Here is a 16,799-nt window from a genome sequence, read left to right on the forward strand (position 1 = left end):
TGGCTTAACAAATTGTCATGCAAAATGTTATGGAATATTACTATACTATAGGAAACAGTAAATATAATGATACAGAGAAGGATGGAAAGGCTGACAGTAATGGCAGAGTGAAGTCAACAAAGTTAAGAATAAGGTGTAGTCATGGGCAGTGCCAAAATGGCAAAGCAAAACCTACACTCTCCCAAATTGCTCTCCAAACAACTTTAAAATAAAGCCTCAAATCAAATTCTGGATCAGCAGAACCAACAAAAAGTCTGGGTGAAATAATTTTCCAGCCTAAGACAACCTAGAAGATTGGTGGGAAAGGTCTGTCTTACTGAAGTGGTGGTTGGGCCTGTAACAGACTATGCCCCAGAAAGTCAATAGCAGGCTTTGGAGGCAAGTTGGTGATAGCAGCTTCAGGAGCTCTTAGCCCACAGACACTAAGGAGGTCATACAACTTGTCAGAAGGAGACAATAAGGAATCCTTTGCTAGCACTGGGTGCAGCATTGCAAATATATGATACTGGGTTGCAGTCTCAGGGCATGGAGGATTATTTGTACACTAACACTTGTGGCTGCAGGAGAGCAGAGACTCTAGTCACAATTTCAGGATGGGGAAGAATGCTTGTGGCTGCTCACAGGAGAGCTTCAGATTCAAAGCACAAAGAAGTACTGATATTTATGACCTTAGGAGACCAGGAGTTGAGTCACAATTCCAGAATCATAAGGAATGAAAGCATTTATAGCTATAGGGGAGCAGAGACTCTGTGTTACAGTTCCAGGGCAGAGAAGAATGCTTGTGGTGGTTCACAGAGTAGAACACAGACTTGGAGAGCACACCTCGGCTTAGGTCATTCCACCTTGGAAAAATAAAAGTTTATAGACCACCATCCCACACTTTGCCCAGTACTACCTCTGTGAAACAGCAGCATGAAAAACCTGAAGCTTGAGACAGTCCCCTGTCCACTCTGGGAACAGAGCTCAACTTTAACATAAAATTAAAAATCAAGAAAAAGGCTGGAAAAATGAGCAAATAACAAAAATAAATTGACCATAAAATAATACTATAGTGACAAAGGTATTAAGACACAAACTCAGAAAACAACAGTCAAAAGAGCTACATGTAAAACTTAAAAAAAAAAAAGTGAATTGGTACCAGGCCCAAAAAAGAATTCCTTGAAGAATTCTAAAAAGGATCTTAAAAATCAAATGAAAGGTAGAGGAAAAATTGGTAAAAGAAATGAAAGAAAATTATGAAAAAGTCAACAGCTCAGTAGATGAGACATTGAAATACTGAAAAAAGCAACACCTTAAAAAAACAATTAGCCAAATGAAAAAAGAATTGCAAAAAATTACTGAAGAAAAGTGCTTAAAAAGCAGAATTGGCCTATGTAAAAAGAGGCACAAAAGCTCATAGAAGAAGTCTTTAAAAATTAGAATTGGAAAATTAATATCCTCTCGAGACATGAGAAAAGCATAAAACAAAATCAAAAGAATTAAAAAATAGGAGAAAAGGTGAAATATCTCATTGGAAAAAAACATCTAACTTAAGAAAAGAGATTGAAGATAATTTAAGAATTGTTGAGGTGAAGTTAGGTGGTGGAGTGGATAGATTATCAGCCTTGGTATCAGAAGTCAAATGCAACCTCAGGCACTTGACACCAGTTGTATGACCCTGGGCAAGTCACTTAATCCCAGTTGTCTTCCTCCTCCTTTGAGGAGGAATTGCCTAAAAGCCTTGATCAAAACAAAACAACAACAACAATAACAACAAAAAAACCCTAGGCATCATGTTTCAAGAAATAAGGAAAATTGTTCTGATATCCTAGAACCAGAGGGTAAAATAAAAATGGAGAATCTACTGCTCACCTCTTGAAAGAAATCCTAAAATGAAAACCAGAAATATTATAGCCAAAGTTCAGAGTTAAGAAGAAAATATTGCAAGCAGCCAGAAAGAGACAATTCAAATATTGTGGAGCTACTTTCAGGATCGCACAAGATTTAAATGCTTCTGTATGAAAAGATTAGATTGCTTGGAATGTAATATTCTGCAGGCCATAGGAGCAAAACTGAATATAATCCTGCTAGAGGGAAATGGATATTTAATAAAATAGAGGATTTGCAGGCATTCATGATGAAAAGAATAAATCTGAACAGAAAATGTGGTTTTTCAAAGACAGGACTCAAGAGAAACATAAAAAGATAAACATAAAGGATTTAATAAGATTAAACTATTTATGTTTTTACAAAAGAGGATACTTGTAACTCCAAAGAGTTTTGTCATTATTAGGGCAGTCAGGAGTATACATAGACAGAGCATCAGTGTGATTTGACTATCTTGGAGAGAAAATAAAATTAAAGAGTGAGAAAGAGGGATGCATTGCAAAAGGAGGAAGGGGAAAGCAAAGTGGGGTAAATTATCTCCTAAAAATGTTATGAAAGTATATTGTATTTAACTTATACTTTAACATATTTAACTTGTATTGGTCAACCTGCCATCTGGGGGAGGGGGGAGAAGGAGGGGAAAAATTGGAACAAAAGGTTTTGCAATTGTCAATGCTGAAAAATTACCCATGCATATATCTTGTAAATAAAAAGCTATAATTAACACACACACACACACACACACACACACACACACACACACACACATATATAATGTTATGAAAAGAAGAGCTTTTACTGTGGGGGTGGAGGAAGTGGACAGTACTTAAATCTTATTCTCTTTGGAATTGGCTCAAAGAGGAAATAACACATTCAGCTGGGGATAGAAATCTATCTTGCCCTACCGGGAAGTAAGAGGAAAGGGGAAATAAGAGAAAGGGATATGTGTGTGTGTGTGTGTGTGTGTGTGTGTGTGTGTGTGTGTGTGTGTGTGTGTGTGTGTGTGTGTTTCTGTCTGTCTGTCTTCATCCGTCCTATAAAAGGGAGGGCAGATTAGAAGAGGCAGTGGTGAGATACAAAACAGACTTTTGAAGAGGAAAAGAGAAACACACACACACACACACACACACACACACACACACACACACACACACACACTGCAAGCGAGCCAGAGGATAAATGGGAAAAATAGAATGGAGAGAAATATATAGTAATTATACCTATGTATGTGAGTGGATGAACTTACCTATAAAATGAAAGTAGTTAGCAGAGTATATTAAAGACTAGAATCTGTATGTTGTTTGCAAAAAACACACCTAAGCAAAGAGACACATAGAATAAAAGTAAGGGGCTGGAGCAGAATCTCTTATTTAGTTGATGTTTAAAAGAAAAAAGCAGGAATAAGATGTTTAAAAGAAAAAAGCAGGAATAACAATCATGATCTCAAACAAAACAAAAGCAAAAATAGGTCTAATTAAAAAGGGATAAGCAGAGAAACTACATCTTACTGAAAGGCACCATAGACAATGAAGTAATATCAGCACTAAACATATATGCACCAAATGGTATAGCATTCAGCTTCTTTTTTTTTCCCCCTGAGGCTAGGGTTAAGTGACTTGCCCAGGGTCACACAGCTAGGAAGTGTTAAGTGTCTGAGAGCAGTTTTAAACTCGGGTCCTCCTGAATTCAAGGCTAGTGCTCTATCCACTGCGTTACCTAGCTGCCCCAGCATTCAGCTTCTTACAGGAAAAGTTAAATGAGTTACAGGAGAAATAGACAATAAAACTATGCTAGTAGAAGTCCTCAGCTTCTCCCTTTCAAAACTATTTTTTTCAATTTTAATAAATTTTATTTTAATACACATTTCTTTATGAATCATGTTGTGAGAGAAAAATCAATACAAAAGATAAAATCCATGGGAGAGAAAAATAAGACAACAGAAAAAAGAAGTGAACATAGCATTATTGATTTATATTCCATCTCCATAGTTCTTTTTTTCTGGATGCAGATGGCATTTTCTATCCAGAGTTTATTGGGATTGCCTTGGATCTCTGAACCACTGAGAACCACCAAGTATTTCATAGATGATCATCACACATTCTTGCTGTTATTGTGTACAATTTATTCCTGATTCTGCTTGTTTCGCTCAGCATCAGTTTATGTAAATCTTTCAAGGCCTTTCTAAAATCAACTTGTTTGTCATTTTTTATAGAAAAAACTTGTTCAGCCATTCCCCAGATGATGGGCATCTGCTTATTTTCCTGTTCTTTGCTACTACAAAATTTTTTGCATGTGTGGGTCCTTTTCCCTCCTTTATGATTTCCTTGGAATACAGACCCAGTAGTGGCACTGCTGGGTCAAAGTGTATGCCAGTTTGATAGCCCTTTAGGCATAGTTCCAAATTGCTCTCTAGAATGGTTGGGTCATTTCATAATTCCATTACTATTCCAGTTTTCCCACATTCCCTCCAACATGTATTGTTATCTTTTCCTGCTGTTTTAGTCAATCTGAAAGGTGTGAGGTGGTATCTCAGAATTATTTTAATTTGTATTTAATCAGTAGTGATTTATAGAATTTTTTCATATGACTAAAGATGGCTTTAATTTTGTTATCTGAAAATTGTTTATGTCCTTTGACCATTTATCAATCAGGGAATCACTTTATATTCTTAAATATTTGATACAGTTCTTTATATATTTTAGAAATGAGACCTTAATCAGAAACACTGGCTGTAAAATTTTTCCCCCATCTTTGTACTTTCCTTTTAATCTTGTTTGTGTGGATTTTGTTTGTGCAAAAACTTTTTTTTATTTAATGTAATCAAAGTTGTCCATTTTGCATTTCATAATGTTCTCTGATTCTTTGGTCATAAATTCCTCCTTTCTCCAAAGATCTAATAGGTAAATTATCTCTTGCTCTCCCAATTTGTCTATAGTATTACCCTTTATGCTCAAATCATGTACCTATTTTGACTTTATTTTGGTATAGGGTGTGAGAGGTAGGTCTATGCTGAGTTTCTGACATTATTTTCCAATTTTCCCAGCAATTTTTGTCAAATAGTCAGTTCTTATCCCAGAAAACTGGAGTTTGGATATTTATCAAGCTAGCTTACTGTAGTCATTGATTATTTGTGTTTTGTGTATCTAACCTATTCCACTAATCCATCATTTTATTTCTTAGCCAGTACGAAAACCATCAAATGGTTTTGATGACTGCTGTTTTATAATATACTTTTACTAAGCCACCATCCTTGATATTTTCCCCATTAATTCCCTTAATAGTCTTGATGACAGTTAGGAAAGGGGGAACCCCTTTTGGATCGGCTCAAAGATAGTCCAGTGACGGCGCAGAGTTCCGTGTAAAAGAATTTACAGGCTCGAAAACCTAGATTGATTAAAAAAAAAGGTTTATTTGGGGTTTGGAAATAAGGGTAAAGGTAGAAAGACGCCAGGGCCAGAGGTGGTCACCGGGTGGACAGGAACCCTTACATGGCTGGAAGGATACCATGTTTGGGGGGTTCCTGCAAAGAGAGTGGGCCCCAGAGCTCCCTTTTTATAATCTTGAAGGTGGGTGGAGTCCCAGGCTCTTGGTGGGTTTTCAGATAAGGAAGAAACTGTTTGTGGGGGTTGGGAAAGCCCAAGTTAGCTCAGATCCGATGGGGGCTGGGGAAAGCCCAGATATCATTGGAATTCAAAAGGGTGCTTTTTGACAAGATTTGTGAATCAAAGGTCAGCCATGGGGGTTGGGGAATCAGAAAGGAATCTTAAATGGACCTCAACCCCTATCAGTCTTGATCTTTTGTTCTTCCAGATGAATTTTGTTATTTTTTTTCTAGTTCTATAAAATAATTTTTTGACAGTATGATTGGTATGGCACTGAACAAGTAAATCAATTTAGGTAGCATTGTCATTTTTCATTATATTAGCTCAGTTTACTCATCAGAACTAAAACTAAGCAAAAAATAAAAGAGGCATTGAGAATATGAAGAGAATTTTAGAAAAGCTATATATAATAGACTTATGGAGAAAAATTGAATGGGAACAGAAAAGAATAAACCTTTTTCTTCTAGGTACATGGCACCTATCTAAAAATTGACTATGTATTAAGGCATAAAAACCCTTCATAACCAAATGCTGAAAAACAGAAATATTAAATGTATGTTTTTCAGATCATTAGGCAATAAGAATTATATTCAATAAGGGTTGTAGAAATAGATTAAAATTTGTTGGAAACTGAATAATCCTCAAAAAATGAATAGATCAAAGAATAAACCATAGAAGCAATCAATTTCCTTAAAAAGAAAGATAAAGCAGCATATAAAGATTGATGGAATATAGCCAAAGCAACACACTTAGGGGAAAATGTATATTTTTAAATGCTTGTACCAATAAAATAGAGGAAAAAATATCAGTGAATTGGATATGCAACTAAAAACAATTGAGAGAATCAAATTAAAAATCTCTAGTTAAATACCAAATTGGAAATCCTAAAAATCAAAAGAGAGATTAATAAAATTGTAAGAAAACCAATAAAACCATAAATAAAACTTGGAGTTGGTTGTATTAAAAAAAAAAAAAACCTAATAAAATAGATAAACCATTGGCTAATTTGTGTAAAAAAAAATTACCAATATCAAAAATGAAAAGGGTGAATTTATCACCAATAAAAATGAAACAATTATTATTAGGAGTTATTTTGTCCAATTAAATATACCAATAAATCTGACTAAGTGAAATGGGTAAATATTTACAAAATACAAATTGTCCAGAGTTAGAGAAAACAATACTTAAATAACCCTATCTTAGAAAAAAAAAATTGAACAAGTCACCAGTGAACTCCTCAAGAAAAAAGTCCCTGGGACTAGACATATTCATCAGTGAATCTACCAAACATGTAGAGAACAAATAATTCCAATATCATATAAACTATGTAGAAAAATAGGCAAAGGAGTCCTATGAAATGCCTTTTGCAAAACCAATATGATGTTGATACTCAAATAAGGAAGAGCAAAAACAGAAAACTATAAACCAATTTCCCTAAGGAATATTGATGCAAAAATTTTTACTGGCAATATTACAGCAATATATCACAAAGATCATACGCTATGAGCAGATGGGATTTATATTCCAAATGTAAGGCCAGTTCAGTATTAAGAAAACTGTCAGCATAATTGATCATATTGGTAATAAAACCAATAGATATCATATGATTATCACAATAGAGGTAGAATTTTTTTTGCAAAAATAGAATACTTATTCCTTTTTAAAAATAATAGAAAACATAAGAATATATGGAGCTCATTTTAAAAGAATTATCTAAAATCATCATCAAACCTTATCTATAAGACGGATAATCTAGAAGCATTCCCTGTAAAATCAGAAGTGAAATAAAGATGCTCATTGTCACTAGTATTATTTAATATTGTATTAGAAATGCTAGCAATAGCAAAACAAGAAGAAAAAGAAATTGAAGGAATTAGAATGGGGAAACAGAACGATTATTCTTTGCAGAGAATCTAGAGAGTCAACTAAAAAACTAGTTGTAATACCTAACATCTTTAGCAAAGTTTCAGGACATAAAATAAACCCATATAAATAATCAGTATTTCCATACATATTACCAAAAAAAAAGACCAGCAGCAAGAGATAAAAATTCCACTTAAAATAACTTTGTACAATATAAAATACTTGGGAATCTACTGGCCAAAAATAAACCCAGGAATTACATGAACAGAATTACAAAACAATTTTCACACAAAGTCAGATTTAAACTGTTGGGGAAAATATTGTTTATGAGTAGGTTGAACCAATATAAAAATGACAATTCTACTTTTTGCAAGGGTGAATGTTGAAAATTATCTTTCCATGTATTTTGAAAATAAAAAGCTAGTATTTTAAAAAAGACAGAAAATATCTCTAGAATCTAGAAACAAAAACAAATCTAACAAAGAAAAGTTAGAACAGTCTGAGATACAAAGACTGGTCCACAAGGACTGCTACAAGATGTGGCCTCTAAGTAGTTATAAAACTTGAATATCCAGACACAATACAGAATGTTTTCTGATTTTCAAATAGACCCAGTCAATTCATAAGCAGGTAGAGTATCCCCTAAGAGAAGAGTCTAGGTTAGAGCAATTAGCTAACTTTTAGGTTTAACAGTTAGCTCAGGTTTCTGCCCTCAGGAAATTCCCTTGCTTCAAATTAGAATCTAATAAGATTTCTGAAATACAGAAAAAAATTGAATGGAACTAATCTCAAAATTATGAGAAAACTCAATGACTCAGAAATATACTTGGAGAATATAAGCAAAATCATAGATTCAGTGAAAAATATATTTTATGGGATGTCAGGATGTTGGAAGTAAAAGTAAAAAAAAATTCTTAGAAAATTGTTCAGCTGGCAAAATATTTAGAATCTATGCAATCAAAAGTGGTAGGTTTGAAGGAGAGATCTAGGGAGACATTTCAGCATTATTGAATTTCTTAGAAACCGCAGAAGAAAGAAATCTGACCACTATATCTTCCAGAAAAAAATCTCAGAAATAGTGAAAATGATATCAGATTCCTGATTGAATTCATACACCTACAGGGGTATACCCATACTTCAATTCATTCAGAATATTTTACCATCAAGTTTCAAGATTTCTCTGCAAGGAGCTGTTCCTTCTTAACAGCAGACAAGAAGAAAGATACCACATATCCAAAAGTACCCATTTGGATTTTACAAAAGCTATAACAATTAAGAAATGATAGAAGTTACATTATGATATAATGAAAATTAGAAAAAAACAGAATTTGGTTCCCCCGATCCTAGCAAAGTGAAACATCATTTTAGAAAGAAAAAAAAAAAAAGCAATTAATGGGAGAAAAAAAATCTTGGAACATATAATAAAATGAAGATAATAATAGCACCTACTTCCTAAAGTAATTATGAGGCTCAAATGAGATATTTGTAAATGCTTAAGACAGTGCCTGGGATATAAATGCTTCTTTCCTTCCTTTCTTTCCATCCTGCTAGTCTTCTCTGGCCATCAGATGCATTAATATTGCTTTGTATTTTAATACTTTACTTATTCTTACTTCACTTGAAATTACTTAAATCCAATTCACATGCAAGTCAAGAATCACCCATGTCATCATTCATTCTCTTTGTAGATGAAGTTTGAATAACAAATTACTTCATATATTCGTGATATATTTTCATTTCTTCCTCTAATCATTTCAATGTGCTGATTATCCATTTTCCTCTTCAAATAATTTTAATTGTTTAATAGATTTTATTAATAATTTTATTAATATAAATACAAAATATATATTGCTTAGATTTCCCCATAAATTCCTTTTCCTTCCCCCCTTCTTTTTGAACCCAGATCTTTGTCATTTTTATGACATAATATTCCATTATAGTTTTTTCTCTCAACTGATAGGTGCTCACTTTGTTTCTAAGTTTTTGCTACAACACAAAAAAGCTGCTATAAATATTTTATATAGATCCTTCCTCTATCCTAATTTTTTAGGGGCTTGTGCTTAGTAGTGGTATTATTGATATAGTTTAGTCATTCACAGCTCTGCCAATAATGCATCAGTGTTCCTGTGCTCCTACCAACTCTCCAATAATTGTCATTTCATTTTTTGTCTTCTCCATAGTCTGCTGAGCTTAAAGTGGAATCTCAGAGGTTTTTCATGTACATCCAATGATGTGTCCTAAGATTCCTTCTATCTTTTATATAGATAATAATGTTTCTCCTATTTAATTATAAAATTTATCTTTTCTGATCCTTTTAATTTATCATGTGATCTTTATGTGTGAGCTACTTCCTGCGATTATGCTGTGTGATCTGCTCTTTAGACTCCTTTTTAGCTTTCTCAGCAGGCTCTCACCTCTGATCTCCTGGGGGAGAATGCCTAAAGGTGAGATCTGTCTCCCAGCCTTTGTCACTGCAGTCCATTTCCCAGAGCTGACTCTCTTTTTAATGCTGTTTTGGTCTGTACTTCCTTGACCATGGCTCTTTTGGAGGCCTTTTCACATGTTTGTAGGGGTTTATTTAGGAGAGTTGTCCTCCTTTTGGACCATTTACCCCATTGCTTACCAATGGAATACCGGACCAGAGGACATGGACCTCTTAGCCACTTTCTTACTGAAAGTGCACATATTACCTTGTATTGTTCTGAACTTGTGTGTCATCTCTTTCAGTTTAATATGGATTTCTTGAGGGCAGGACCTGTTTCATTTTTATCTTTAGACCTTTATCACTCTGCTAAATAAATTAGTAAATGAATGAATAAATAAAGTAAATGCTTTTATGTTTGGTGGATTTAAGAGAACACTGGTGATGATAGCAGCAATTAGTGGTTCCATCATGCTTTGAAATTTATGTGTTATTTTCTCATTTGATTTTCACAATAATCTTGTGAAGTAGGTACTTGAGATAATATTGGTACTATTGGAGAGATGAGGAAATTGAGGTAGTTTAGAGATGTTAAATTATCTGGATGGGGGAAGTGTCATTGCTGGGATTTAAACCAAGATCTTTCCTGGCTTCAAGTCCATTTTTTCCCTTCATTTTCCCCCATTATACCATGTTGTTTCCTAATAAAATCATGAATAGATTAGTTCAAAATTGCCATCAATGAAGTTATTATTTAATCTCAAGCTGAAAAAAGTAAGGTTTAAATGTTAAACATTTGTGATATAAATCACAGTTTTATTTCCTTTATTATATTTTGGAAATCATTAACTTACATTTTGTCTCTTTCCTTATTCTAAGGCTGAGTTGTGTTGAAATCCAAACAGTTCTTGTTATTGAAAAGGTCCCAATTTACACATTAAAATAAAAGTTGAACTAAAAGTTCATTAATAAATCAAATGTCAACTTTTTTTCATAGAAACAATATAGAGAATAGTTTCTGAAGTTAGTCTTATTTGGTTTCAAGAATAATTGAAGTCACAGGGAGTCCTTGAGGTGAGGGATACATTTAATGAGATTAGAGTATTACCGTTTTAGTTACTTTATGGTTTAAATGGTATTTATAGGCTAATATTTCTTCATAACATTGTTTCAAGGAGGGAAAAATGTGTTCTACAAAACATAGAAGGTTTGAAATGAGATGATATTAGATCCATATGTGTGAAGAACTCTGGTGTTGACCAACCATTTAAGTGCATGAAGACTTCTCAATACTTTGGTTTCCTGCAGGGAACTAATCCCTGAAATATGCACTGTAAACTCAAAAATCTTTTATCTCCTTTAATTCTTGTTTAGAGTACTAAGTGCTGCCTTGAATTCAAACTTCATTTAAAACTTTCATCTGCAGTTGATGTTGTATATGCTTTTCTTTTTAAAATAAAGGCATTCTGTGTGTAGACTATTTTGATATTGTGGGAGATGGTGTTAAAGATCTACTTGTTGGTCGAGATGATGGAATGGTGGAAGTTTATAGTTTTGATGCTACTGATGAGCCTGTTCTCCGATTTGACCAGGTAAATTACACAGTTGATAGCACTTTATTCCTGCCTTAAAGAAGTGAAGTAATAATATTAGCTAACATTTGTATAGCAGTTTAAGATTTGCTTGCAAAGTGTTTACATGTTATTTCATTTGATTCTCACAGCTTTGGGAGCTAAATGACATTATTATCACCATCTTTATTTTATAGATGAGGAAACTTACGCAGACAGCGATTAAGTAACTAACCCAGGATTGCCCAGATAGCAAATATCTGAGATAGGACTTGTGGTCTTGGTGTCTAGAGGAATCAGAAAAATTCATCTTTATGAAATTGGATCTGGTCTCAGGTACTTAATTAGCTGTGTGACCTGGAGCAGACTTAACTCTGACTCAGTTTCCTCATCTGTAAAATAAACTGGAGAAAGAAATAGCAAACCACTCCAGAATCTTTGCCAAGAAATCCTATAAAGAGTTGGACATAATTGAAACTACTGAACAACAACAGTAACAACAACTTCCTCCCTTTGAGTTTGGCTCTTGAGCCACTTCACCATCTAAAGGCCAAGGAATGTAATTTAGAGGCTTCATTTGATCCAAAAACGTTTTAATTTTTATATTTTGGTTGAGTGCATTATTTTATATAATTTAAGATACTGTCAGGAAGACCTGAGTTCAAATTTGGCCTCAGACCTTTACTGTGTAGCCCTAAGTAAGTCACTTAATTCTTTTTGTATCAGTTTCCTCATTTGTAAAAATTACTTATGGGTAAATGAGATGCTGCTCATGAGTCAATCAACACTGAATAATCAGGGATTTACTTATCCATAAAATAAAAGAAGTACATTCGGTAAGGAAAAACATGAAGGACAATTTGAGTTGATTCAGCTGAACAAAGCTTTCTTGTCTGAGCTATAGTCATTGTGATCCACCAGCACCCATGGAGGACCTGCTGTTTTGTACTCAGATGATGAGGAAGGCATGTCAGGAGGGAGAGCCTTTAGACCCCTGAGCCAACAATCAAGTCTTGAGAATCCTCTCATTATATGTTAAGGAAAAAAGTAGCCTAACTTTCATGGAGAGAAAAGTTAGGATATTATTCCCATCACTTGATCATTCTCATAAAAATTTTTTAAATTACCACAAGTCCAGAGCCACTATTATATGTAACAAGAAGCTATTAGAATCAATCTCATGAAAAGCAGATACAATAAGGGTATACTTTTATATAATTTATTTTGACATGGTATTAAAATGCTACTAAAATAGATTAATTAATATAAAAAAATCAAAACATGATTTGCAAATAACATGATGGCTAGATTAGAAACTCAGTCTCAATCAATAAATAACTTTTTCTGGGATACATGATACAAGGAAAACCCACAAGACTTATTTGCATTTTTTTATCAGTTGACAAAGCCAAAGCAGATATGGAAAAAAAGATCTTATTTTAATTACAATTACAATATTTATCTGGGATTATATTAGCCAGACATTGGTCATCTAACTATGGAGAATCATCAGGTATAACGAGAAATGAAGGAAGAGCAAAGAATCTCAAAGTGCTATATAAATGCCAGCTATTATCATCGACTAGAAATACCAGAAACATAAGCAAAATATATACAGAAATATTCATATTTGACAAATCTGTAGACAAAAATTGGAAAAAGGATTCATAAATTAATATTGGGGAAAATGGCTAACATTTGATAAAATATATTTATGTCCCCAATTTATACTATATATATGAAATAAATTCCATCTGAGTTACAGAACTAAATATAAAATGAACTATAAAGACCATTAGGAGAAAATAGAATATTATGTTCACCCCTATTGTGGAAGGCAGAGGCATTTAAAATTGTTGTTTAATAGAACAAATCACAGGGGATAAGTTAAATGGTGTTTTGATCTCATAAAAATGAAAAAAAATTATATTTAAGAAAAAATAAGATATAAAGAAAAATTTCTTGTAGCAAATTTAATGGACACCTAAAATTTATGAGAAATTGATATAAATATACAAGGGCCACACCAGATCACCTTTATATAAATACTGAAAGGATATAATTGATTTATAAAAATGTATATACAAATTCCACATATGCATTTGAAAATATGTTGATCACTAAGGAAATGAACTATTCTATTAAAAAATAATTTATAAAATGGACTATTATAGATTGAAATCCATTTTTATATATGTTTATTTTGTTTTAGTATATAAAATTAAATGTGTAATAGTTTTTAATTACTTTATTAATACTAGTGTCTGTCTTATCATCTGAATCTGAAAAATTGCTATTTTCAAAGGAAAACAATTTTTTTCTAATTTTGAGATTTTTTAAAGTTTTTATATTTATCCAAGGTTAGCTAAGTGGCAGAGTGGATAGAGTGCAGGGCCTGGAGTTAAGTAGATTCATCTTCCTGGCCTCAGACATTTACTAGCTGTGCAAACCTGGATTCACTTAATCCTATTTGCCTCAGTTTTCTTATGTGTAATATGAACTAGAGAAGAAAATAGCAAACCACTTAGTTCTTTGTAAAGAAAACCCTAGTTGGGGTTATGAAGAGAACTGAAACATTGTATTTATATATATGTGTGTGTGTATGCATATATACATTATCACATGTATATATGCATATATATGCTATATGTTTATATGTAAACAACAAAACTTTTTCTGAGCGCTTATTAGCTTAGGTTTTTTTTTTTAATCACTATGCAGATAGGATATCCTGTTGCTTATTGTTAACCAGAAATATATATATATATATATATATATATTTTAATGAATGACGTCATGCTTCATATGTTTCTCATAGGCATTGTCTGAAAGTGTCACATCCATCCAGGGTGGCTGTGTGGGGAAAGATGGTTATGATGAAATTGTGCTAACAACATATTCAGGTAGAGTAGATGCTTCCAGGAATTTTAGAGAACTGAGTGATTTATTTTAAACTCTTGATTGTGTTTTCATTAGTACTCCCTTAGTGGTTCCTTAGTGTTGAAAACTGGGTGGGTGACACTCTGAGCCATGGCAGCTCTTCGAGGCCATGCACTGAGTTATAAAGGGATTGGTTTGGGAGCATCCATACCACTGTACTCATAGACTGAAGTATATTGCTCTCATTCCCTACCCAGTAATCTGGGCTTCTCATATTAAGAAAGAAAGGCAAATTGGTCTAAAACTTTTTTCTTTTGTCTTGTTAATTTGGTGTGGGTTTAAAAGATTTGCCAAACCTGAGGTTGAGTTTTATACTTGGGTGTGGGCAGTGAGGGGAATGGAATGGTGTGTAGTAGAAGAGTCTGGGCACCTCTTCATGCATCCCTCTGGATGTCCTTGAGGCAGCCTTTTTTTGTGTGTGTGTATAATCAGGGTTCTTTCCTGTAGGCTGGATCACAGGTCTGACCACAGAGCCTGTCCACAAGGAAAGTGGACCTGGTGAAGAACTGAAAATAAACCAGGAGATGCAGAACAAGATTGCATCTTTGCGGTAAAATCTTTGTTGGATTTCTTCTAGAGTGGTTCGCTTGGCTTGTTCACTTTAAAATGCAAAATTGTTTGAAAGGAACTGTCTAATTTATATCTTAAAATGTAAGATTTGGGGGAATGAAAAATTACTATAGCATAATTGTCTTTGGTCTTTTAAAAAAAAACCTTATCCTATTACTGTTTTTCCCCCCCTCAGGTTAAAAATTCCATTTTTTTCCAAGTGTTTAATTGTGAAGAATCTTTTCCTTCCTAGTCATTGGAAAGGACCAATAGAGACATTTAAACAGGGAACATTTTATACAAGTCTTCTGATATCTGTGGGCCAGAGTTCTTTGCTTTTGTAGGTCACTCAATCAGAGAACAAGATTGTTGGTATTGTGCCAGGTATTGTGCCAAGTGCTGATTCTATACAGAAAGGCAAAGATTGGATTCCTATCTAAGTTCCAGAGTTTTCATTGTAATGGGGAAGACCACATAGAAGTTTGTTATTTCATGGTGTAGTAGGAAAGATCACTGGGCTTAGAGTCTGAAGACAAGATTGAATCCCTGCTTTTGATGTCTATGAAGTTAGACAGGTTTTTGTTGTTGTTGTTGTTGTTTTAATTTTTTTTTTTTTAGGTAAGGAAGCTGGATTGTGCAGTAGTTAGAGCGCTGGGCCCAGAGTCAGCAAGATCTGAGTTCAAATCCAGTCTCAGACACTTACTAATTGTTTGACTGGGCAAGTCACCTAGCCTCTGCTGTATCAATTTTGTATCTGTAAAATGGGGAGGAAGAAGATAATAATAGAACCTGACTTTTAAGGTTATCATTAGAATCAAATGAGAAAATATTTGTAAGATGCCCCACAAACTTTAAAGTACTCATAAATGCTAAGTATTTTTAGCTATACAGAAAGTCAGTTTCTCCATCTGTAAAATTTGGAAAGCATTTACTGCCTGCCTCAGAGACTGAATTTGATACACTAAAATTATAGTTGAAATTATTTTTGCTCAAGCTCTGATTTTATCTGGGTAGGGGACTTTTCCCGATTGGTGAGGGGACCATGTGTTTCAATGTAGCTCAATTATATATTTTAGCATAAACCCATAAACCTACCTGCAGCACTGAGTAGGGAATTCAAATCAAGAAAAGCATTTATAAAGTGTGTGCTGTTCTGAGTGATTTGCCTAAAGTCACACAGCCAGCTAGTGTCAACTCCCCTAGCTCCTCCTAAAGCTTTGTCATTTAGTACTCCTGGCTCTCTTTTATTATTAACATGACTACAGAGACTAGAAAATGGGATCTCCTTTTGTCTCTGGTTCTCCTTGAATATCTTGTTTGGTGATCACAGGAATTGCAGCTACTTTGGGGAAAACTGTCCCTTTTAGAGGAAGCAGAAATTAGGAGAGCTGACATTTGCAAAAGTTTACTTAGAGCCTATTCTTTCTGTCATAAGTGGATAGCAAAAGATCTTTGAGCTGACCTGCTCCAATTGTCTGTAACTACATCGTCCAGATCTTCCAGGAGCCTTCAGGCCCCTCTCTGTTAGTGACTTCTTGGTTACTATTGCTATTTAAATGGGGGAGGGAAAATTGATTTCTTGTATGCATCCATACCAAAATCAATTAACATTGTAGAAATTCAGGCTTTCTCATTTGCTCAATAGCTAATATTTGAGGCTTCTGAGTGTGTGTGCTTGTCCATCTTTCTATAGGAGCGACTTGGAACATTTGCAATTTAAGGTGATTCAGGAAAGAGAGAAATACCAGCAGTCATCCCAGTCTAACACAGCAATATCTTCAGTGCCGACTTTTAGTGTAAATGACAAATTTACATTAAATAAGGATGATGCCAGCTATAGCCTCATCTTGGAGGTGCAAACAGCTATTGATAATGTCATGGTACAGGTAAGTGAAACATCCTCAACATTTTCTTGACCTTGACTGTACTAACATTATAGGAAGGTAGGTTCTTACTCCTTTCTTCTTGTGTTTAAGTGTAAGGAAG

The 16,799-nt window shown here is 33.9% G+C and overlaps 1 protein-coding gene across 2 annotated transcripts in view; it reads left to right on the plus strand.

Annotated features, from left to right (window-relative positions):
- Positions 1–16,799, plus strand: part of BBS7 (Bardet-Biedl syndrome 7) — a 67,576-nt gene that overhangs the window by 26,913 nt on the left and 23,864 nt on the right. For both annotated transcript variants that reach the window (XM_074273805.1, XM_074273806.1), the window contains exons 8-11: positions 11,215–11,345; positions 14,143–14,227; positions 14,712–14,814; positions 16,507–16,699. In XM_074273805.1, coding sequence (XP_074129906.1) covers positions 11,215–11,345; positions 14,143–14,227; positions 14,712–14,814; positions 16,507–16,699 — 512 coding nt within the window. The remainder of the gene's footprint in view (positions 1–11,214; positions 11,346–14,142; positions 14,228–14,711; positions 14,815–16,506; positions 16,700–16,799) is intronic.

This window comes from Sminthopsis crassicaudata, chromosome 6, assembly GCF_048593235.1.
Source record: "Sminthopsis crassicaudata isolate SCR6 chromosome 6, ASM4859323v1, whole genome shotgun sequence".
NCBI lineage: Eukaryota > Metazoa > Chordata > Mammalia > Dasyuromorphia > Dasyuridae > Sminthopsis > Sminthopsis crassicaudata.